The sequence below is a fragment of the Anticarsia gemmatalis genome, chromosome 8 (genome assembly GCF_050436995.1).
Source record: "Anticarsia gemmatalis isolate Benzon Research Colony breed Stoneville strain chromosome 8, ilAntGemm2 primary, whole genome shotgun sequence".
NCBI lineage: Eukaryota > Metazoa > Arthropoda > Insecta > Lepidoptera > Erebidae > Anticarsia > Anticarsia gemmatalis.
In genome coordinates this window covers 7,193,150-7,216,862 of record NC_134752.1, presented here as the reverse complement: position 1 = coordinate 7,216,862, position 23,713 = coordinate 7,193,150, and the positions used below count along the sequence as shown (strand labels likewise).

Sequence of the window (23,713 nt, the reverse complement as noted above, 5' to 3'; positions counted from 1 at the left end):
AAATCTGAAAAATCTTGCAGGTACATGGGTAAATAAGAACGCCAACGCATAAATAAATCGTTTTATATAAAAGTGTTGAGGTGCGGTAAAATTCATACAAATAATTTATTGCATCGGCAGAGCTCTGATTAAACTTTCCTTTTCTCTTTGCTCCGGTGTAGGCGGTGGGTTGTACTCGAAAAATTTGGCTATAAAGTACCTGTGAGATACAAAGATATAACTATGAGTAATGTAGAGGCCAAGTTACTTAAACCTAGGACCTTCCTGGCTTGGACCGAGTGTATGAAACTACTGAGCTTCGCGTAGGTACACGCTTAGTTCGATTCTTTCATGATGTGAAATAGACAGACACCCAGAATAAGATAAAGATGAAAAGTTCATTTCCAGAAAATATACAAAGTTACATGAGATTATCAATAGTTCCCAAACTAGGCTAGGCCAGGAACAGATGCATTTGGCCCAACTCAAGAACCGACTCCAAATGCAGCAGAGCAATTCGAAAATGCATCACACCATAATGGTGTGTGGTCGAATCACGAATTATAGGAGATGCCAAGCTAAGTCTGTATCATATATGAATGTAAGAAGCATACCAGACTAATATCTCAACGGTGACAAGGAGCGCAGCGGCGGCAGTTTGCGCGGCGACACGTGCTGGCTCTGCGGTCCCACGCAATGCAGCAGCCAGCATAGCATCACTAGCATCTGAAGCTGCCTCGAGAGCAGCCACTAACAGCGCCGGAGCCGCCAACCAACGGGCACCACGACGCCACCAAGATTGCTAAACGAAAATATATAAATGACTTTAGTATCCTGGTGCTCAGTAATTAACTTTCGCCAGTCTCGACCCATCTGTGTTTGCAAAAAGTCGAACTAAGATGTTCTGATTCAATCGTTCATTGAATACTTACGTACAACGTACTTGTAAATAAAGAAGCTCATAGCCAATCTGTTAGTTGGATACAAGAAAGTGAAATAAGGTACCTTGGACATAACAGCTACCAATAACAGCAGTGAGGTGGCTGCTGTGACGAACGCACTAAGTTTACCATATCCCATCACTAGACGAATCGTTGGCTTTGTTATGCTGGAACAAAAAAACATAGTTCATAAACACTGCACTCAGCTAAGCTAAACTTACAATGTATTTGGAATATAAAAACCACTTGAACTTGCTATTAAAAACACGATGGTGAAGATAAATAGGTGACGTAACTAAAGAACACCGTCGCTGTTTTACATTACCGTCATCCGCACTCCTCTCTTTGTTTTTTGCTGCTGACTTTCAGACCCAAACATTAACGGTGCCTAGGGCCTAGATTATAGAAATGTATATTTTATACGTACCGTCTGGCAAAGCTGACGTTGCTCAGTTTCTGCGCGACGTCGTCATCGTCCAATTCGAGTTCAACCGGCTGTGAAGCAAACGCACACGCCGACATCGACACCCCCAGCAGCGCCACCAGCAATGCTCGCAACTTTATTTTGAACCCCTCGCTGTTTTCTTCTATGTTGGGTAGCTGAAGAGCAATCACGTTCGTTATAAGCAGTTTCAGATCCAAGTATAGGGGAGGACTTGTTTTGGGAGGGAACACAGAAATGGGCTGATAAAAAGTGCATGATGCATTCTTTTACGGCGGGGTTTCTGGCACGGTCTTATCAAAACCAAATGCATATTTTGGCAGATGTCAGAAATAATCTACTCAAGGCAAAATGCAAGCTTTTTACCTCGAATAAATAAAGTTTGTAGAACATACTTACAGTGTTCGCGTGATTATTATGTTTGCGCCGTAGCAGATTTAGAATATTATTGCTTTCAGTTTCCATGCTGGTCCCCTTCAATCTATAAAAACCTTCATGGTAACTATTGAGTGACGGAAATTACTAAAATATGCATTTCATGAGTAAATCACATGAATTTTCATGTAAAATATTTTGCTAAACGTAATTACATAATGTAGCGCATGTTGAGATTATGGTGTCAACGTTATGTGCCATTTACGTCAATGTCAAAACATCTAAATCATGAAATCGCTTGTGGCCAGCACCTTTTTTTAGTGTCTAAATTATAACCTTCATACTCTACCATAGTATTATTATAGTTCAATCAATGTTATAGGTGTTAGAATTTAGGTACTACAAATAACGTTCTACAAACTGCAGCTTTGCAAATTATACATACTCGTAGTTAACATGCTTCTCAGTGCATGACAAATTCTGAATTGTAGGAGTACCTAGTCCTCTGCCTACATGCACTCTTTTCGCTTTTACGGACTGAAAATCTTGTAAGCGTAAAACGAATTTGTAACAAAATAAACTTCGGATAAATCTAATACTGCATTGCCAACGTTAAATCAATCTCTTATATTATATTGCCACCTGATGTAATTTTCTTAAGTACTAAAAGCTGTTTTAAAAAATAAAACACATTCTGAACACAATAATTTATTTTCCAAAAATCACAGATCACAAATACAAAGATGTTGTCGAAAGACACAAAATTCTTGAAACCAGTTGAACGTCATCAGCATAATCGCAGGAACTTTGTATGTGAGTTTACCGAGTGCTTTGAGATTTACAGACGCTAATACGAGAAGAGCATTCAGCACTTTTACGACGACAAGTATTAACTGGCCAAATAGATGAGGAAGGAACAAAGATGGATTCTCCTGGAAAAAGATTAGGTATCAAAATACGAGCATATAAATCTAGAACCAAAAGGACTACATTACCTATATCTTCCTCTATCTGGCTTGAAGAATATAATTTATTAGTTTAAGATCGATAGGTATAAATCCTAATAACTATATGAAAACCAAATAAAAGGTTTTTTAGGCTTAATAGGTAGGTACAAAATAAACAAAAAGAGTCTAGAAGAAGAACTAAAACAAAATAAATAAGTAGTGAAACTAAAATGATAACTTACTGTCAGACACCCAACAACTAAACAAGCGTATTGCACCAGTCCCATTGAGGTGGCGATAATCTTCAAATCATGGACAATCATAAAGTTGCCGGGTTCTGCATTCAATGTGTCCGGTGGTGTTTCGCCCAAATGTTTTCTCAAATGGTTTGCACTTAGCAACTGAAATTAATTAATAACAATATTACAAAGCACACTAAGAGATTGGGTAATAAATAGTACCTACGTGTTTCAGATTTTTAACGATCGCAAATTCGAAATTATGATTTGGTACAAGCTTTTTATTGTAAACTAGCTGACCCGCGCAACTTCGCTTGCATTACATAAGCGTTAAAAATTTTCCCCGTTTTTGTAACATTTTTGACTGGTACTCTGCTCCTATTGCTAGTAGCGTGATGATATATAGCCTATAACCTTCCTCGATAAATGGACTATCTAACACTGAAAGAATTTTTCAAATCAGACCAGTAGTTCCTGAGATTAGCGCGTTCAAACAAACAAACAAATTCTTCAGCTTTATAATATTAGTATAGAAGTATAGATAATGAAAATTGAAATAAGACCATATCAAGTTTATCTGGCCAAAGAGGCTCAGAAGCTTCTAGCCATCTGACAATGCTACATTAGGTGTTTCTCTAAACAAAAAAAGTCTACAGTAGGTAATAGTAAATAACGTTGGTTTTGGTATGATTGGTGAAACTATTTTAGGAAAATGTGGCGGTTAAAATCTTACAAAACCAAGTATTCCATACAAGTACGTGTAATAAATACTCATTGCGAATGCTGGATGTTGACAAAATAGTCTGGTGCGTCCGAGATGCGGCTTCATCAAAGGAGTCAACACTATGTTGAACGGTAACTTCATTTTTCTACCGAATTTGTTGACAAAATGTGATGAATTAGATTTATCATTATGATAGGTAATAATATTATTATGTTTACACATCCATTTATAATTTCATGTTCCTAGACATAATACGCGGCGCGGCGGCGATTAAAATGTCTAACCAATGACGTCATATTGAAAGTTCACGTGACATTGTCAAGGATAGTGCATTTTTAATAAATTTAGGAATGTGTACATTACACATTTGAGGTCAACATTAAGCATAGTTTACACATGATATGATGGATATGGTATAGTCTTTTCCTTTGGACAAAGTTCAATAAGGTTTACTAGACGAGGGAGGACTTTCCAATGTGAAAGGTAAGACTATGTACAAAGAAAATATTGGCGATTGAATAGAAAACGGCGCCATGATCAAGCGGCGCTTGGTAATTGAATTTGAAGGCACCCCTTTTTTTTCTACCTAGCCATACCAATCATTACTTAAGATTGTAAAGAAATTAATGAACAATAATAATATTATAACACTTTAATACTAAATTTATCAAATGCCGTACATGTTTCTACAGGGAGTAAAATAATGAAAATACAAGCAATAGAATAGTAAGAAACATTTACGTGACAAGAAACATTAAAACTACAGTAAATAAATATTGTTGCAGTAAGTATCCTCCTTAAAAGTTCCTGAACATTGAGTGAGAATTGTATCTTGGATAGCAAACTTAGGATGCATACGTTGGCAGCCAGCAGAAATCAAATGACCTAAGAAAGGGTGTAACCTTGACGACGCTGCAACAAATATTCCTTCGGAATCCAACGACAGGAGAGATGAGGCGGTATTTCCATATTTCAATTTGCCCTCCACTTGATTCACGTCAGAGCGCATGAAAGCTTCTGGCATGCCAAATGCAGGTGCAGCGCCATCCGAAAACAGTGAAAAATCGTAAAACAGAACAAGGTGTTGATTAGTTTTGTTCAACGGTTCCGGCCGGATTTCGGATTTGTTGTTTGTTTCTGTAGTCGGTTCACTGACAAAAGATAAGTTTACCGGTGGCATAGCATTTGTTACGTTTACATTGACTTCAGTATCACCTACCAAATATTCATTCTTCTTTAGGTCAGTAGCATTTGTTGAATTTAAAATGTCGACGAAAATAGAGCTTTTGTCATTTTCTTTATCGCCAACTGTCGGTACTTCCCGTTTATTTCTATGTAAGCGAATCAATGGTTCATTCTTAGTGGTTGGTTCATTTTCAGGGATCACTTGAGGCATTGTGAAACTGTTCGAGAAAAACGTTCGAGTTTCATTGAATATTGAATGGATTAATCCATAGAATATCGAGAATAGTTCGCTCTCTTCTTCACGGTCAATCTTATTTAATGCATTTGTGTAGTCTTCGATTTTAATTCCATCGTTATGTTGCTTTAGTATAGCAGATATTCTTCGATCAATATGTTGCCGATTATTGTAGTAGTTATTGAAAGTACATAATTCCATACCGACGCCTCCATATTGCCAAACTGAGAAAACTCTTGCATAAAACGTTAGGTAGTTAAGTGGTATGTTTCTCCACTTATACTTCAAAGGAGTCATCGCCATATACTTGCTGAGAGGCATAATCGTTACGTTAACGTTATGAAACTTTCTCTGAAACTCAGCGAGGTCACGTCTGCTGTTTTCATCCAGTTTGTACAAAGGATAGGTATTAGCCAAAGGCATTGGGATCAAGGAATTGATGAATCGTGGGTGCCGCGAGACTCTATAAGCATTTTGTACGGAGTCGTCGATTAAAAAGTACACGTGGAAATGCAGCAAGGGATATTGATAAGCCATATTTGAAAGGTATTCGGAATAGAGCATTATTGGTGCAGGGCTTCCTCTTGGTAAAATTTGGTGAAAAAAAACATCACTTGCTGGCTTGGAACCGTTGCACTTTATGAGTAAAACTGGCTGTCTTCGGTACGCTTCCATTCCTAATGCATAAAACACCAAGAAAGAGATCCCAAGCAAGATTATGGTCATCCAACAGGTTGAAATGTACTCTGAAACAAATAAATCAACAATAAGATCACCAAGGTCCTTTGTATTTAGGTTTCATGGGCTAATAGCCAATAACCAGTTGTACTCTTATTCTATTGATGGGTGACCGTTTGGTGGTATTTGATCTGAGCGTCTCCGTGCTTTGGAGGGCACGTAAATCGGTCCCGATTGTTGTCTACTACGATAATAGTTTTTAAGCCCTATCAAAGGCCTTTCGAGCGCCTCGAGTCTGACACTGGGTTGACTAACCATACGATAATATAAATAAAACAAGCAAATTGAATTTTGTTGCTAATGAGACTCACCAGGCCAGCGAACTAGCCAAGATTGTTTAGGTGCGCAGGTAACGCCCCAGCCTGGCGTGACCAGGGTCGGCGCGGGTTGAACGTGCGCGCCGCCATCACCTCCTCCACCGTCCACCTTTAGCAATGGATACTGCTCGTCTCGTTTGGTCTGTGGAGCACGCTCCACCATTATACCTCACTGAAAATATTTATTATACGTCATTATTGACAACGTAAAAATCATCAACATGAAATAATGAAGTATAAAATTAAACGTAGTGTCTAAATGTAGAGATTTCGGGATTTAATATTAACTTATTTATCAACTAAAATATACCTTTGCCCAAGTGTATTGTTACAATTGCAACATAGTAAATCCGAAAACTTCTAAGTTACTGTCATTCATTTATCGATAAACCAGTCGTATACTTAAAAAACAGTAAGTAGTAATAATAGATTGTGACAAAATATATTCCTCACCTTACTCCGAATATAAAACACAAAGTATTTTTTGTTACTTAAAACTTTCAATATTCAGCCAATGTGAAAAATTGGGAACGGGAGTACGACATTTGCTATTAATTTTGTAGCCATTCCAATTTCAAAATAAATGACATCATTTTAATATTTTTAATTTGATAAAGCTACTTCATTTTAATTGTATCATACCAAGCAGGTTTTATTATAATATTAGTAGCTCCAACAAATAAATAGACAGTGATGAATAAATTGAATAGGGCAGGCATCATTAATCAATGAACTACGATAACTATTTAATGGGTGTACAATAATTATCTATGAAATCTGTTTAAACAAATAAACGCCATTTTAATATTATATTTGAAGTCATTATTAGGTAATAATGTGCTACGTATATAAAATCTGCAATATGTGCAAAATTTAGCAACAACGATAGCAGCTGTACGTGAGACAAATCAGATGTTGAATCAACAAAATTACAGCGGAAAAATATAAACGTGCCGGGCACACATTGTGATAGGAACTTACGTGCGTATTTCTATATTCAGTCATACAATTACTGTGTAAGGTCGTAATAATTGTTGTATAAAATAGTTGTGATTAAATCAAGTGTATAAACTACGAATAAATACAAATGACGGTAAGTGTTTAGTAAAAGGTTGCCTTGATTTTCTTTTCAGACAATTATCTCTTGACTAGAGATATTATTATGTTTTTTTTTTTCTATGAATAGCAGTGATAAGCGCTTTAGGTGGCCATGCCATGCGCCGCCACAAAGCATTGGGGTTTCAGTCATATAATTGGTTCAATTCTATCATGATAGAAAATACTGTTTGTGTGATTTAGATGCAATGATTACCTACGGTTCTATGTATTAGTCGTTTGTATGTTTGTAAAAGTCAAGTATTCCTACCTAATATTATACATTTGATACCTATCAGATGATTACAGTAGAAGGTAGTTACTTTACTTAATTCGATAGGTGCTTCCTACGATAGCAAATACGAGCTGATTTAAAAAAGTTTCTATATGCACAAGTGTAGCCTCTTCCGATTCAAAGATTCAGTACTGCCATTAAATTACAAGTGACATGACATGATTGAAATTTCGTAAGATTTTAAAAGTTTCAATTTTGAATTTGTATCACAGCAGGGTGTTGTAATTGTATTTATATTTTATTTTTGTTAATAGTAGAATCGATGGGGAGTGATGAGTGAGTATTGTCGAGAGCAACACCCGTTACTATGTGAAGAAGCGTCGGAAGAAGAAATATACAGTCCTCGGTACTATCGGCGAGTTCGACCGATGAATTACAAAGAGCGGAGAAACAACCTCAAAGGAGCAGCCGCTATCTTTACTCGTTGGCCAGGTATTACAACCCTTTCCTAGTTCATTATATTAGCAATGTTGTCACCAACAAAACTAATAGCAATATGTTTGTATTATATTTTCAGAGCACTGGTCGTCTTTTCTTACATATTGGTGGATAGGAATCGGAATGATCAGTTTAACTACGTTTATCATTTATAACAGCCTATTCGCATTCTCCATGGTCTCTCCCGCTGACCTAAAACCTGCAAGAGCTGTATACATAAAAGAAAACGAAAAGCTTTCATTAAAAAGTGCATCTCTACCTGAAGTTTATATGCATGTATTTGTTAGCAAACATGAAGAAATTGATTTAAATCAATACTTACCTTACATTGAACCTGTAGCGTATACATTCTCAGATTTTAAATTTAACTTTATCGTGGTTAATAATGACACTAATATGGGCTGGCTGAGTGCGGAGGAAAACAACGAATTGGCTTTGAACATGCTTATGAACAAGGATATCAGTGCTTTGAAGAAGGAAACTCAGAGTCCAAACGTTTATATAGAACATGTGACTCTTTCTACATACATGGATAACTCTCCACTAAAAAAATACTGGAGGACTTTGCCCCATCAACTGATTGAGTTCTTAGCACGTACTGTTTCTATCTGGGACAAAGGAGGTATTGCCATAAACCCTGATATTATAACGCCGGGATATCAACATAACTTGTATATTGAAAAACTTCAGAAGATTTTGAACAAGTACGCACATACTGACAAAGTTATTAGTGATTCAAAATTAAAGAACAAATTAAAGGCGAAATCCAAGAAGTCTAGAAAACTAAACAACATTCGTGATATTATTGAAGCTTTGGAAAGTGAAGATGTATCTGCAAACGCTTTTTCGCTTCAAACACTGTCAGAGGCCGAGAACAGGATTCACGTCAGAAATGAACGTAAGGTTACTGAAAGTTTACATCATAGGAATGCCTCCGCATCAAACAAAGAATATTTAGACAAACCCAAGACGAGTCATCACAAAGTTAATAGTGTAAAACACGCTGATGAACATAATAATGGTCTCAATAGCAGCGAATTGACAAATTCTTCCGAAATGTCTCATGAAACTACAAAAATGAGTTTACTACCATTGTTCTTAGAATATCTATTCCACAATAAAGCCGATATTACACCCAAGCCTGCAAATGAGACAGTCACAAGTAGCACCCACAAAAACGTCATTGTATCTAATTCCGAAGAAAGCTCCTCGTCCAAAAATACTTTGGAAAGAATAGAAAACGAAACTAAAAATATTTATAAACCAGTTATTATATCTGCAGCAGCAATTTATAATAAGTCTGAAACAAATAGTGCCACTATTACTCCAGAAATTACCGAAACGGAAAATAAGTTAGAGGCGAATAAACTGACTATCGATGTAAAAGGGAATATTATTGCAACTGATACACCATGTCATGCATTTTTAGGTACAATATACAGTAATGTAATTCATCATAGTGAAGAAGAAACTATTACAGATTTTATAATCGCAGAATTGACAATTTTTTGTAAAGGACTTTTATCTTCATGTATGGGCATTGAATTAATTTTATTATAACTACATTAAAGTTAATTATTGTTATTTTAGGATTATTTATATTAAATTATTTTATTTAAAATGCTTGTTTTGGATTTTTCTTAATAAAATAAGTAATACAAATTCATTTGCAAATAATTTATTTCATTCCTTACACATAAACTTAACACTAAAGTCGTGATCAAAATATTGATTTCGTTAATATTTACAATATTTTGTTCACAAGTTTTATCTTAACATTATGGCAGCAAGTATTGTCGCAAACGTGTCAGACTAGATAATTCATTAATTTGTAATTAAATACATTTATCACGACCAAAAAGAATAATACACCAATCGTGTTCTATTTATTTGTCATGAGTCAACTAAATTCCATTAGAACTATTTGTAAGTGAAATGATTCAGTTTAAACACAGAAATACATTCATAAATGTTAGGATTATCGTCCCTACAAATATACCTTAATAATATTACGACATTACTTACGAAAGCTACGCAACTTTGCGTTACACTTAATATTATTATCATATTGCACGAATGCGCAGTATGCTATCACAAGACAAAATGCTACAACTTAGATCATCTATTGGTAATATAATTGGTTCACAACCAGGCCACGTTGTCTATTTCAATTGGAATCTGCCATCTGTTGCTCCAGTCATTGATGGGTGATTGTTTGCAATCGCTCACACGATCCTTAGGTTCGCATCGTCTACTCACATTCCAATAAACATAGCCCTTTGGACATTGATACACAATTCCTTGTAACTCGTCATATTTATCTGTAAGACACTTCAAAAATCCAGGTGAACATTCAGTACCCTTCTCGAAAGTGTAGTATCCTTCTCTTGGGCAGTCGTAACTGTCTGTAGAAACTTCAAGCTGAAAGTAAAAAGAATTCCATGTTATCAAAATGTTTAAAAAACAAAGTAGGTACACACGATAAATTAACTCTAGAAGTAACTAAATCTCTACTAATATTCCTAACGCGAAAAAAGTGTGTCTATTTGTCTGTCTCTTAGTCATGCGGTCATTTATCATCCACTGAAGGAAATCGGTTAAATTTTCGAACAGAAATATCCCACGGGTATGGGAACTAGGTTTGCGAGTAATGAACCATACTTTTAATCCACACGGACGGAGTCGCAGGCAAGAGCTAGCTATTTTGATAAGAAAGCAAAGCTAAACTAAGTTATCATCACAGTAAATTATTCACGTGAAATAAAACTATACTTACTGGATAATATTTCTGTATCATACTTCCTCGTTTCAGTCTGCGTTTTTGTGATATTTCTCCCTCACATTTCTTATTGGCTTTGCTCTCCTCAACACACTTTGTCTGGGTTTCGTCATATATCGTATTATTAGGGCAAGTAAATACTGCAGTCTTTATTTCGTGAGTTTCTTCATCTTCATCACACTGGTAGAATAAGTTGCAATACTTTGGATGTCTTCTGAACGACGATGGACATACGTATAAGTATTCGCCCTCGGCAGTTTCGGGGCATTCTTGGGGTCCTGAACTTTCTTCAGTAGTGGAATCTGTTTCGCTCTCAGTTGTTGATTGCTCTGTTGCCGATCCTTCTGTGGTAGTCGGCTCTGGTTCCGTGGTAGCTGGTTGCTCAGTGACATTTTCTTTATGACTTTCAGTTGTAGTTTCATCAGATTTTTCCGTAGTGCTTTGTTCCGACTTTTCAGTAGTACTTTCTTCTGTTTTCTCTGTTGTTGTTGTAGAGTCCGTAGTAGTAGAATGTTCTGTAGTTTCGCTAGTTGTCGACTCGGTAGTCGATTGAGTCGTTGAATCAGTAGTGGATTGGGTTGTGGATTCAGTCGTAGACTGAGTCGTGGATTCTGTCGTAGACTGAGTCGTCGATTCAGTAGTTGATTGTGTAGTCGATTCAGTAGTTGATTGTGTAGTCGATTCAGTAGTTGATTGTGTAGTCGATTCGGTTGTAGATTCAGTAGTTGACTGTGTGGTTGAGTCTGTAGTTGATTGAGTAGTAGATTCAGTTGTAGACTGAGTCGTCGACTCTGTGGTTGATTGAGTAGTTGATTCGGTTGTAGACTGAGTTGTAGATTCGGTTGTAGATTGAGTCGTTGATTCCGTAGTTGATTGAGTTGTTGAATCAGTTGTTTCTTGTGTAGTCGTAGAACTTTCAGTCGTACTTGTTTGACCTCCGGCCTGTGATTGAGAGCCGCTGCAATTGCGCGGTGGATATACTGAATCTTCATGATTACAAGTTTCTACAGCTGGATCCCAAATTGTGCCTTCGCCGCATTCAAAATGAAAAACTGAAAATTTCGTGCCGTCTCCGTCCCAATCAACGCATCTGTAAAACTTCTTACAGTCATTTGGATTGGGATAATATCCAGCTTGAGTACAATTCACATCGCTATTCGCAGGCTCTTTAGAGCCTCCTTCTTGTTGAGACTCTGTCGAACTTTGCGTGCTACCTCCTGATGTAGTTTGTGAAGAACTGCCGCTGGTACCACTCTCTGTTGTTCCACCACTTTGGTTATCTTTACAAGATGGGTTTGCGACGTCTCCAGGATGATTGCATGTAGTTAAATCTTGATCCCAAATGGTACCTTCAGCACAATCGAAATCATATTTGGTGTAGCCTCCATTTCCATTGTCAACACATCTATAAAACTTTTTACAATCTTGAGTGTTTCCAAAATATCCTTCACTTTCACACGTGTCACTACTTTGAGGACTTTGAGAACTAGAACTGGAACTAGAGCTAGATTCAGAAGCAGCTGTTGATTGTTGAGTTGTTGTTTGAGGATTCTCGTCATTCATAATTGGTCTCTGGCACGATGGTACTTGGTCTATATGATTGCAAGACTGAATATCAGAGTCCCAAGCTGTACCTTCGCTACAAGTAAAATCATATCTTGTATAGCCGCCTTTTCCATCATCGACACATCTGTAGAATTTTGTACAGTCTTGTTTATTTCCATGAAAACCTTCCGACGAACAAACCTCACTTTCATTGCTTTCGCTAGTTGGCTGTTTGTCAGTACTCGATTCGTGTTTTTCTGTGCTAGTCTCTGTGGTTGTTGTACTAGATGTACTACTATCGCCTTGTTGCGGCTGGTCACTCGTGGTTTGGCAGTTTTGGTCTGACTTGTGATTGCATGTTTGTATTTCTTGATCCCAAGCAGTTCCATCGCCACAAGTAAAGTCATACTTGGTATATCCTCCCTTTCCATTATCAACGCACCTGTAAAACTTTTTACAGTCATTTTTATCTCCATAAAAGCCATCAGCCGTACATACATCAGAAGATGTTGGTGGTTTTGTAGTCATATTATTTTCATCTTTGAATGTAGTTGTTGATTCAGTATGAATCTCGTCGTGTACAGGTTCAGATGTGGAAGTACTTCCTTTCTGTCCACACTCATTATCAGAAGTAACGTGATCACATGATAATATTTCTTGACTCCAAAATGTACCCTCTCCACATTTAAATTCGTACTTTACAAAACCACCTTTGCCATCGTCAACACATCTAGAAAATACTCTGCAATTATTTGGATCTCCTATAAAACCTTCTTTCGAACAAGTTACACTTGTTTGATTGTCATTGTTATTTAGATGAGAACTATCTTCTGTTGTACTTGGATAGCCTGGATCTTGGGATACAACCATGGAGGTAGTACTTTCACTCGTTATTTGCGTCGTACTACTGCCAGCATTACCACAACCTTCCACTGCCCAAGCATGATTACATGCCTCAATACTTTGATCCCAGACAGTTCCCTCTCCACAGTCGAATTCATAACGAGTAAAGCCACCTTTTCCATCATCAACACACCGATAGAATTTTTTGCAGTTATTTTCGTCACCAAAGAAACCACTACTTTTACAAGTGCTGCTACTCGTTGGTTGATCAGGCCTCTTTGTTGTAGAATGTGTCGTATGCGGGGTACTACTAGAATCTACGCCTCCATAACCATCATCAACGTCGTCATCCAAAGGTGGTTTGTACTGTGGGGTGGTTTCAGAGCTGCCATTAGTTTCACTAGTGCCACCACAGCCTTCTACCGCCCATTCATGATTGCAAGCTTCGATGCTTTGATCCCAGACAGACCCTTCGGCACAAGTGAATTCATATTTTGTATAGGATCCATCGCCGTTATCGACACATCTATAGAATTTTTTACAGTTCTGTGGATTACCCATAAAGCCGCTTTGCGTGCATTTGTGCGAATCACTGGGTGCGGATTCTGTAGCACTCGTTGTAGGTCGTTGAGGTTGCATAGTAGTGACATCTTTTATACTTTCAGTGGTGCTACTTGAGCCGCCTACACCTTGAGTAGTAGAAGTGGTAGGCTTAGGAGTCATCCCATGACATTCAGGAACTTCCGATTCATGATTGCAGGTATTGATTCTAGGATCCCAAGCAGTTCCAGGACCACAAGTAAATTCATGAGAGGTAAATCCTCCATTACCGTTATCCTCACATCGATAAAATTTTCTACAATCATGTTCGTCTCCCACAAATCCACTAGATGGACAAATGTAACTGGTCGTGGTAGATGGACGTTTTGTTGTAGTTGTAATTGGTCTATCATTATTTGGTGGTCCATATCCTGGATCGTCATCGACGTCATCCGCTTGAGTTGGAAGCATTTCAGTAGTTGGATGGGAAACCTTTGTAGTTTGTGTATTGACAGAAGAAGATGTTGTAACTTTGTCCGTTGTTGAAGACGCATCTTTGCCACATTTTTCAACAGCCCATGCGTGATTACATGTTTCATATTTTGGATCCCAAACAGTTCCTTCACCGCATTTAAATTCATATTTCGTGTAACCTCCGCTACTGTTTTCAACACACCTGTAAAATATTTTGCAATCGTTCTCATCTGCCATAAATCCACTAGACTTGCATTCGCCACTCTTTGAATCGTTTATAGTACTTGTTACAGTTGTAGTTGACGTAGAGGATGGAACTGGTTCTTGCGGAGGTTTTTGTTGACCATAACCATTATCTTCGTAATCCTCGTTATTATTCAGATCGGGACCTGGGTGATAACCTACAGTAGTCGTCTGATAGCCTTGAGTAGACTTTTGCGTAGTGGTAGTATAGCTTGTTGCAACAGCATGTGTAGTGGATTCGCCTGAAGCCTTTGAACCACATTCTTCCACAGCCCAGGCGTGATTACATGTCTCGTGTTTTGGATCCCAAACAGTTCCTTCCCCACATTTAAATTCATGCTTAGTGTAGCCTCCGCTGCTGTTTTCAACGCATCTGTAGAATATTTTGCAGTCGTTTTCGTCAGCCATAAATCCACTTGAAGTACATTCTTTACCTTTTGAGTTGTTAACTGTAGTTGATTTTATCGTGGTTGTCGTTATCGCTGATGTAGTTTTGGTCGTAGGGGTCGTAATGGGAGACGACGACGACATTGTAGTGGATGAAGACGCTTGTGCTGGATTTTGCTGCCCATAACCATTATCATCATAATCTTCTTTATCATCAGGAACGGGATGATAGCCCATAGTAGTTGTATGATAGCTTTGAGTAGTTTTAGTAGTGCTTGATGCAACATTATGCGTAGTGCCTTGATTAGATCCTTGTGAACCACATCCTTTTACCGCCCACGCGTGATTACAGCCCTGAGCACTCTGATCCCAAGCTGTTCCATCAGCGCATTTGAATTCAAATCTTTGGTAACCCCCTTGTTCATTGCCTACACATCTGTAAAACTTTTGACAGTCATTACTATCTCCCATAAAGCCTTCTTGTTTACACTGATTACTGTTTTGCGTATTAGTTCCTCCATTAGTAGCCGGAGTTGTAGAAGTGGACGCCCTTCTAGTAGATGTATTACTGATCTGCACTTGAGACTGACTAGAATCTTTAGAATGATCGATTTGTACTTGCGTTTGAACTGCCTTATTACCGGAATTAATCTGTGTCTGCGATTGACTGACAGCTGAGCTGTGGCTTATTTGAGTCTGATTTTGCTTGCTTACTCTATTATTATTGTTGTTGATTCTATCACCGTAGTGAATCTGCGTTTGATTTTGTACCACTGGTCCATTACTTATTTGTACCTGTGTTTGACTTACTTTCGACCCATAACTTATTTGCAGTTGTTGTTGAACTGTTAAATTCGGTTTATTACGTTCAGTATTCGGGTTCGTATCATGACCATTTTCATACGAACTTAATGTATCAATGTCATCACCTCTGCGGCTGCAACGGCCTCTCTTTACTGCCCAAGCATGATTACATATTTGGTTATCGTCATCCCATACGGTAGTTTCAGTACACGAAAATTCGTATCTTATATATCCTCCACTTTGATTAGCGACACATCTGTAGAATTTACGACAGTTTCTAGTATCGCCCATGAACCCGTCGGAAGTACAGATATTATCCCTTGAGTTAGAAGGCGGTATATTAGACGTACTTGGTGTAAAAACTCCATAAGGTGAAGTCGTGAATGGTCTAGATGTGGCTGCAGTAGGATTTGAAGGATACGCTGAAAAGTGATTATCTATATAAACGTTAGTGATTGTTGAACCCCATGGATAAGGACTTGTTGCTGCCGATGTAACATCTCGTTTGGTAGTGTGTGTTGAATAGAACGGTGCTGGTGTCCTCGCAGTCGTTAATGTAGATGTTTTTGGAGTGCTTAGAGTTGCAAGTACTGGTTTATTGACGATTATCGGAGAAGGTATCTCAGGCAGATTCTCAACTTCATTAAAATTAGAAGCATCTGCTATTGGCGCAGAATACCCTCCACATTCTGATCGCTTCGTGCTTCGAGGATGATTGCACACCTCGGTTTCAGGATCATACACAGTTCCAGGTCCACATTGAAACTGTAAAGCAAAAGCGTAATGGGATCAAACTATGGTCTGGGATCAATTTTTTTTAATACGGAGTAAATACTTTTAAAATAGATCATTCAAATTACGTATTAAATTCACCGTCATGTCATTTATTACAAAAGATTCAGTACCTTATTATAAAGCTTAGGTTTTTCTCCTAACTTACCCTAAATACAGTGTATTTCCCGTTTCCAGACTGCATACAGCGGTAAAAGACGCCGCAGTTATGAGGATCTTTCTGAAAACCTTCGCCAGTACATACTATAGGTTCAGGCCTCGTCCCCGAGTAAAGTTTTACTATTCTACCTGCGCCTCTACCGTGACGTACGCTTGAAGAGGTTTCTGAAAATACATATTAATCATTTGTGTAAATAAAATATATAATACGATGTACTGCGCTTAATCAAAATCAAAAATTAGGAATATTCATACTCTTTAGCAAGCTCTTTAGGGCGTATAGTGAGTTAGGAATAAAATAATACAAAGAACTTAAGTAAATAAGAAATAATTGCCTATTTCGCAGCTATCAACTTTATACGTACCATTGGACTCACTAACCGTCGCTTCAATAATTAGAATAATGAATATAAAAGGTATATAAAATCTTCTAATCATAATGCCCATGATGCTTGTAGAATGATGACGGTTATAACATGAAGACCATTTTTATTGCCCCTCCTGTAACAGAAGAAAAATAAGATAATTTTAGATATTGCAGCCCAAAGTACGGTAAATATGAATAATAGCTGACCCGCGCAACTTCGCTTGCGACACATAAGAGAGAATGAGTGAAATTTTTTTCCCGTTTCTTTGAACCTATAACCTTCCTCGATAAATAGGTTATCTAACACTGAAAGAATTTTTCAAATCGGACTCGTAGTTCTTGAGATTAGCGCGTTCAAACAAACAAACTCTTTAGCTTTATAATATTAGTATAGATTATAATAGGTTTCTTTGCAGTGTATTCCATTCTTCATATTACAAAAAATCTAGCTTAGGATTCGATTAATAGATTTTATGGTATAACAAGCTTGTCAAAATTGCAAAAATATATTTTTTAAATATTTCTATTAGTGTTTCTATGTAATATTTACATATGTCCGTTCCAGGCTAATAGATATGAAATGTATAAAAAATCTTTCCGGGAATTTAAAGTACGTTTTCGCCAAATATCAACTCAATTTGGTTTGTTCTCACATTGTTTTCTTACCTATATTTTTAGTATTGTGCATAATTAGGTAATATTTCAAAATTTATATTTAATAACATTGTTCAGAATGTTCATATGCATATTAAGTCAGCTGATCGGACAGATAAAGGTGTAGTCAGTGTTGTGATATATCGGGTTTCTCATAAGAGATGAATTACCAATACCTTAGCAATTTTCAACGCAAGTAGTAGTCATAATATTAATTACTTTTATCAGCACGCAATTCAATTAATCATCTTGGTATGGAAAATGATTGAACACGTATAAAATCATTAGGTATCAATTAAACAAAGGTGTTTGTGAGAAATATTTTTTTTACAATCACGACAATTTTCCCTGATGGAATTGACAGGTGTAAATTCCTTTAATTTGAAATGATCGGAATAAGAACTGTAATAACTATTCCGATAATTTCATTGTCCTTAACGTACATACATATGTCTAGTGTTATTCAACAAAAGTTTGTATAATTGATGAACTGACTGATGAGTTGACTTTCTAGACTAGTATTTTTATATTCCAAAAATGTATATTTAAAACTTAATGGTTCCTATTCTTTAGTAAGTAAGCTTAAAATTAGTTTCATCTATTCGGTTACATATTTATCTTTTACTCTTATTTCCTCACTTTAAACTAATCGAGAAACTCTAAGTAATCTTAACATCCAGCAACTTCTAAGAACGATAAAGGCGATAATGTCCGGAAACGATTACGGATAAGTATTTGCGGGTTCATATAGTACGTGCTACCAAACAATGTCTGGATCGATCCATGGGAAACATTATTGTTTTGTTAAGGTGAGTCTACGCTAGAGCGAGCAGTAACGCGATTCTCTACAGTCAGTAGGTACTATTGAGTATCGAGAGTTTGACGTTTAAAATGTACATCATAAATATTTCCTACGGGTCCCGCCAGAGGCGGTGATCAGACTTTTTATACAAAATTTCTCGATAGCTAGCTGATTGTAGACACAGAAACAAGAGAGCTCAAGTAACAGATTTCTTTTGACTAACAACTTACTTGCAACAGAGTATCAAGTGTACCAAATAATGGATACATTTTCTTAGTGACAGAAAACCTTTTGGTTTAAAAACTAATAATACCCACAATATAACGAATATCTGCATATGAAATTACGTGAAAATGGAAGAATATTATGCTGTGTATGGGTAAAAATAGGTATAATTCTATGTGATTCATAACTTGAAACATTTATGGTCATAATAAAAAGTATTAAATGTTGAATTTGAATTGGATACGGGGTGCGTTTACCTGCCATAGAGCTGCCGTAGAGCAAAATTCATTACTGCATTTATACAACTTTAAATGTTACTTTATATGATTTAAAAGGGTTTGTACAGTAGTAAAGTGGTTTGTGTATGTAGGGGCATTTCGCAAATGAAGGGTTGAGAAACTACGCGAATAAACCAACGTCACTATTTAATGAATTTGTAGGTCTGTCAAAAACTTTATATTTTCTTTCATTGTTTTACTCAATAAAGTCTACATTCCTCCTGGCACTGATGTGCCGCGGAGTTGCAGCATAAAAAAAACTAAAGTTATGAAATTATAACGCCTAAAAGACACGAGGTATGACTATAAAGTTTCTTTTAAAAACTAAAAATTTAGCAATACTGTAACTTTCATTGTCACACAGTCGCCTACACTACCGACCGCGTTGTACAGACAGTAAATCTCATAGTTACTAGAAATACGTTCCATAGCCCACCACCTCTAGATCAAACTAAAATGATCACGAAATTACATAACAGCAATAACCTCGCGTGTAACAGACTATCATGCAAGTCTGTGATCAGATAATGTGCTAACATGTGTATGTCGGATAAAAAGTTATTTAATACTTATTGTAAAGACTCCAGTACTTATTAACTTCACCTTATTATAACTATTGTCTTCCACACGAAGGAGTTTGAGGTAAACGAAACACACCCACACGTTTCTACGTTTATTGATCCCTTGTATATGGATGTGAGATTGTTGCCATTAAAAAAAATTACATAAAAATAGTTCGCTCGACCCGATATTTATATCAGAGACATTATGTTTAGGATAGCTCTTTTGCTATGGCGCAGAGAGATTGAAATTGGTGTATATTATAGGGTCTCATTTCTTTCCGTAAATAATGTAAATCTATGAAAAAGATCAGTACAGTAAGGTCTTATTGACCGTGTGAGATGTTCAATGATATTATTTTATAGTTAAGTTCAAAACTCGACAAAATGCCTGATAAATACTGTATTGTATGACACTAGAACCTAAAATACGCATTTCTGGATTATTAATACCAGACGCAGTGAGTATCCAGATAGGTAAAAATGTCGTTAGTCTGGACCTTCGTGTAAATCAGCATTTTATGTAGCCTATAATTGCAAGCAATCAATTACTTATTTTTTTCTTTGCAAGCCCGGTCAAGTAGATGGAGACCATTACGGTTCAAGGGCTTTTATTACAGGATGAAGTAAGAATATAAATAAAGTTGGATGCAAGAAGTACATTTTAAAAGAAATTATAGCAAAGAATGTCGAATATTAAATAATAAGCCAAAGTACACGGCGGTTAAAGAACTCCGTTTGAAGTCAGATAACACGTTGCCTTCAGTCAAAACCTGATTTTGACATGACAAGCAATTACAAACAACAACCTACTATTAAACGAAATATTAATAGTTGTAAATCTCAGCAATGCTACTAGATCACTTTTTATCAAGCATCGTATAAAAAGGAGCGAAAAGATAGCGCTTGCCGTGGCTCACCGCAAAGAATTTCCAACGATTCCTCGGGCATTTTTATAAAGGTCACAAGTGAACAACCAGCCAGCCTTCATAGAAACAAATTGATCCTCGTAGTTCGTTGGCACAATAATTACAACTGGAGAGAAGTGGGCAATAAGGCTAAATAAACCGAAGCTAGTTTATTTTTATATCAGAGTACACTGTCATTATACGGGAGCCAGATGACGTGTGTTATGCAAAACGGACTTGAACTCGTGGGCAAGAAAAAGTAAATTGACACCAGAACCTACAATTGACTTTTATTTAAGTGCGCACTGGTGGTTATTAAATTTGGACAAATGGGTTAATCTTACGAAGTAAATTGTTGGTTACGCATTCCATAATACAGCAATTATGAGTCAGTAAAAACTGAACTCAAAAATCTAAGCACCACACGTGTAATAGAAAAGCCAGAGAATTTTCTACTCTGTGGCTGTACTATCCTGTTTGTTCCCTACTGACCTAATCTCGCGCTTGCAATTGCGTTAATAAACTTTTACTTTCGACGGCAAGCTGCATAGAGTCGCTAACCGGTGCGGGTAGTTTATTATCCAAGTATTGAAGGGAGGTATAATGCATTTATGAAACAGGTTTCTCAAAGATTCCCTTTCCAGCAGTTGTGGTGGCCTGGACAGCATTCTTGCGGTTGCTACTCGATTGAGCCCCGATAATTTAACGTCTAGGAATAAATTGTCAAGCATAATGGTGAGAATCTTTATCGACGTTGCATATTATTATGTATTCGTTTGCTCTACAATTACGGGATTTTTAAAAACACAGAACCATTTTTTGATAATTAATGGGTATGTTTGGATTTAGTCACCATTTTTGTATGGTATAAAGGCAGATGGTATGCTTGAAGTATCTACAATTATGGTCTACCATCAAGATACAAAATTAAGAATGCGGAAGCTGACAAAAAAAACATATTTAACTACTCCTCACTACAATTACTGATGTACAAAATCAATTAAATAAATAAATAATCATCGATGAACTTGCACGTCGCGGAAAAACATAAATTTCGAAAACCATACAGTTATGGATATTAATATTTTGTTTTTATTGGAGTAATTAAACGAATAGTGCGTAGTTGTAATTCCAAAACTTTACTATAGTCCGACAACGTAGTAGAGAGCCTTGGCGTGCACATTTTACTCAGATTATAGTTATGAACTCAGTGTTGTTTAAAAACAAAGTAGGCGTAACAGACAGGCCACGATCAGCTTTATAAGCCAACCTCGGTCACTGATGTTCTAAATTCTATATTCAGTGTAATATACCTCCGCGAACCTTACATACTAGGCTCTTTATGTACTGAGCTGTTCAACTATAGTAAATGAACGATGCGGTTAGCGCCTCAGCAAAAAGGGATCGTGAACCAACACTTCCTTTATTATTTCCCTCAATTATTTCCTTAATATCTATGGTGTATTCCTACAAGTCATCATCATTACTGCAAACGTGTAAATTACAATGGCGTATCGAATTAGGATTGACTGTTTAATTAATATCAAGTAGCTTAACGAATTTAAGGTCAAAGTTTGAAATGTTTCTTTGAATGAACCTTATGGCTTCCTACGGGGTATATCCGTGTATAGAATTATGGTTTTACAATTTCCTAATCGTCCTTTGTTATGATGAACATCTCTGTTTTTCGTGCGAAGCTAGGTTTTATGATTGCGATGAGTAAACAACTATAAACATTTTTCTTACTCATTTATTCAATGAAATGCCCATAAAAACTTTGAATTGAGCTGAACGCGAGCATGTCATTACAATTTTTTCGTAATATTAATAAAAACGAACGATCAAAAAAGAATCCAGTATTTGTTAATAATGCATTTCAGCCATAATTTTTAAGTTTTCTGCCAAATAAGAGAAGCAATCATTATCCTTTGAGCACGAAACGTACTTTTTTGTCTCTTCCATTCTACGCTACAAATGCTTTTAAGTTTTTCTTCCATACCAGTATACGCAATAAATCCGCAGTTATTCAAGAAACAAATAAGAACAAGTGCAGATGTCCATATAATTGGTTTTGCAAGTTATTTACGGTGCTTAAACGCACGTTAAGATTACGTAGCGACCGTGAACTTGAACTAGTACTAGTTGTGTCGGCCGTATACGACATACTTTCAATGTAGTCAATAAACTGCAAGTTGGAGTGCTTTATTTTGTATCGCTTTCGGTTTTATTGAGTAAAAAAGTAATGTGAACTAAACGCTTACGAGGAATAAGTGTTTGACTCATGCAGGTTTTAAAATGGTTGACCGCGTTTCAAGTTTAATTGGTAATTTAAGTTTTATTTTGCATCTTAAGGAGTATAATGATAAATAAGAGCTTTTTAGAGATATTTTGACATTAAGCCAGATCTACACTAGCAAAAGAAGATAGTTATTCTCATCAAGAACATAGGAGGCTAATGACTATTACAGTAAAAAAATGACTGTAATTGTAAACACAGATCAGAAAAAAAGAAACAATTCGCTCAAAAGAAACAGATTATACAATTCGATTAATTTATTTATTACGATTCCAGTTCCGAATAATAACCAATTACTACGCTTGCAATAAATACATATTGCATACGTTAGGCTAGGCTGGTTCAGCAACTCATACGCAGTTCACGGCCAAGGCTACGATGCGCGGGCGCTCTACGCACGCTTCGAACGCAAACCGCTCATTATCCAAGCTACCATTCATTTAAATTATTGATAAGTACCGAGTACTGTTTCAAACCATTACTTGAGTTAACTTGTATGTAGTAATTACGATTATCTTGCCCAACACAGTGGTCTTTTTCTTAGGGTAAAGTAGGTAATCGTGTTATAATTTGAACTAGTAGCAAAACGGTTTGAGAAGACTTTTTCTTCTTGCTGTCTACATTTTTTAAGTTGCTCATTTCATCATGATCGATAGTATCGATACAGAGGTTAAGAGTTCCCAGATTTTGAATAATTAATAAGTAGGTACCAGTTATACTATGTATCGCTACATGAAGTGACAGCTAATGTATGAAAACGGCTGTCAAAATTCGATGTTATAAACTATCTGACATCTATCCAGAAGTAATGTAACCGGGGCTTAGCTATCAAAAGTAAGAGGCAAATAGAGTTACTATCAAATATAGGTTTAAATTACGACAACTAAACCTATATCTACAAGACATTCAACTATTCTATATCTAGTTTGTTCTTTTGCATTGTAAACTATAAAAACGTCTAATAGAGTCTTAGCTCGATGTATCGTAACTATGAATGAACGTACACAATCATAGTTCCTCCGTTCTCAATGGTTAATTGTTGTCTAAGATGATGTGATATTTTTTTGCAAGCTTGTAACTATATTACTGTGATTGACGTGATAACTA

The 23,713-nt window shown here is 36.6% G+C and overlaps 5 protein-coding genes across 7 annotated transcripts in view; 1 reads left to right on the top strand and 4 right to left on the bottom strand.

The window, feature by feature from the left end:
• Positions 1–47: 47 nt before the first annotated feature.
• LOC142974943 (uncharacterized) lies at positions 48–1,983 on the bottom strand. Its single transcript, XM_076117521.1, has 5 exons — positions 1,762–1,983; positions 1,348–1,520; positions 985–1,087; positions 594–781; positions 48–199 (listed from the first exon to the last, which is right to left on the bottom strand). Exons 1-5 carry the CDS (start codon positions 1,825–1,827, stop codon positions 106–108), a joined length of 624 nt encoding a protein of 207 aa, XP_075973636.1. The 5' UTR covers positions 1,828–1,983; the 3' UTR covers positions 48–105.
• A 465-nt stretch (positions 1,984–2,448) lies between these two features.
• Positions 2,449–3,921, bottom strand: LOC142975169 (uncharacterized). The gene is made up of 3 exons (XM_076117903.1): positions 3,657–3,921; positions 2,927–3,085; positions 2,449–2,669 (listed from the first exon to the last, which is right to left on the bottom strand). The coding sequence occupies exons 1-3, from the start codon at positions 3,867–3,869 to the stop codon at positions 2,460–2,462; spliced, it is 582 nt and encodes a 193-aa protein (XP_075974018.1). The 5' UTR covers positions 3,870–3,921; the 3' UTR covers positions 2,449–2,459.
• Positions 3,922–4,293: 372 nt separating this feature from the next.
• On the bottom strand, positions 4,294–6,714 carry LOC142974628 (uncharacterized). The gene is made up of 3 exons (XM_076117072.1): positions 6,576–6,714; positions 6,117–6,294; positions 4,294–5,813 (listed from the first exon to the last, which is right to left on the bottom strand). Exons 2-3 carry the CDS (start codon positions 6,283–6,285, stop codon positions 4,408–4,410), a joined length of 1,575 nt encoding a protein of 524 aa, XP_075973187.1. The 5' UTR covers positions 6,286–6,294; positions 6,576–6,714; the 3' UTR covers positions 4,294–4,407.
• A 362-nt stretch (positions 6,715–7,076) lies between these two features.
• Positions 7,077–9,610, top strand: LOC142974896 (uncharacterized). Of its 3 annotated transcripts, none has more exons than XM_076117467.1 (3): positions 7,077–7,215; positions 7,767–7,944; positions 8,030–9,610. In XM_076117467.1, the coding sequence occupies exons 2-3, from the start codon at positions 7,785–7,787 to the stop codon at positions 9,508–9,510; spliced, it is 1,641 nt and encodes a 546-aa protein (XP_075973582.1). In that variant the 5' UTR covers positions 7,077–7,215; positions 7,767–7,784; the 3' UTR covers positions 9,511–9,610. The 3 variants fall into 3 exon arrangements, with proteins under 3 accessions (XP_075973582.1, XP_075973581.1, XP_075973583.1); XM_076117466.1 differs by having other exon boundaries at positions 7,079–7,215; positions 7,770–7,944; XM_076117468.1 differs by lacking the exon at positions 7,077–7,215 and adding an exon at positions 7,646–7,684.
• A 9-nt stretch (positions 9,611–9,619) lies between these two features.
• The window catches only part of LOC142974895 (uncharacterized), a 29,309-nt gene continuing 15,215 nt past the window's right edge, over positions 9,620–23,713 (bottom strand). Inside the window, exons 2-5 of the mRNA XM_076117465.1 lie at positions 16,882–17,017; positions 16,506–16,681; positions 10,727–16,330; positions 9,620–10,371 (exon numbers count right to left, since the gene is read on the bottom strand). Of these exons, the coding sequence (XP_075973580.1) occupies positions 10,093–10,371; positions 10,727–16,330; positions 16,506–16,681; positions 16,882–16,963 (6,141 nt within the window). The 5' untranslated portion in view covers positions 16,964–17,017 and the 3' untranslated portion in view covers positions 9,620–10,092. The remainder of the gene's footprint in view (positions 10,372–10,726; positions 16,331–16,505; positions 16,682–16,881; positions 17,018–23,713) is intronic.

Bases quoted from the DNA above. Each gene is read 5' to 3' on its own strand.
- LOC142974943 (XM_076117521.1), bottom strand. From the start codon at position 1,827: ATGGAAACTGAAAGCAATAATATTCTAAATCTGCTACGGCGCAAACAT. The intron at 782-984 runs GTACCTTATTTC...ATTTTCGTTTAG, and splicing joins TGGTAGCTGTTATGTCCAAG to CAATCTTGGTGGCGTCGTGG. The intron at 200-593 runs GTATGCTTCTTA...TGTATCTCACAG, and splicing joins ACCGTTGAGATATTAGTCTG to GTACTTTATAGCCAAATTTT.
- LOC142974896 (XM_076117466.1), top strand. The intron at 7,945-8,029 runs GTATTACAACCC...TTATATTTTCAG, and splicing joins TATCTTTACTCGTTGGCCAG to AGCACTGGTCGTCTTTTCTT.
- LOC142974628 (XM_076117072.1), bottom strand. From the start codon at position 6,285: ATGGTGGAGCGTGCTCCACAGACCAAACGAGACGAGCAGTATCCATTG. The intron at 5,814-6,116 runs GTGAGTCTCATT...TATTTGTTTCAG, and splicing joins TTGGCTAGTTCGCTGGCCTG to AGTACATTTCAACCTGTTGG.
- LOC142975169 (XM_076117903.1), bottom strand. From the start codon at position 3,869: ATGTGTAAACATAATAATATTATTACCTATCATAATGATAAATCTAAT. The intron at 3,086-3,656 runs GTAAGATTTTAA...AATTAATTTCAG, and splicing joins TGTATGGAATACTTGGTTTT to TTGCTAAGTGCAAACCATTT. The intron at 2,670-2,926 runs GTAAGTTATCAT...ATCTTTTTCCAG, and splicing joins TAGTTGTTGGGTGTCTGACA to GAGAATCCATCTTTGTTCCT.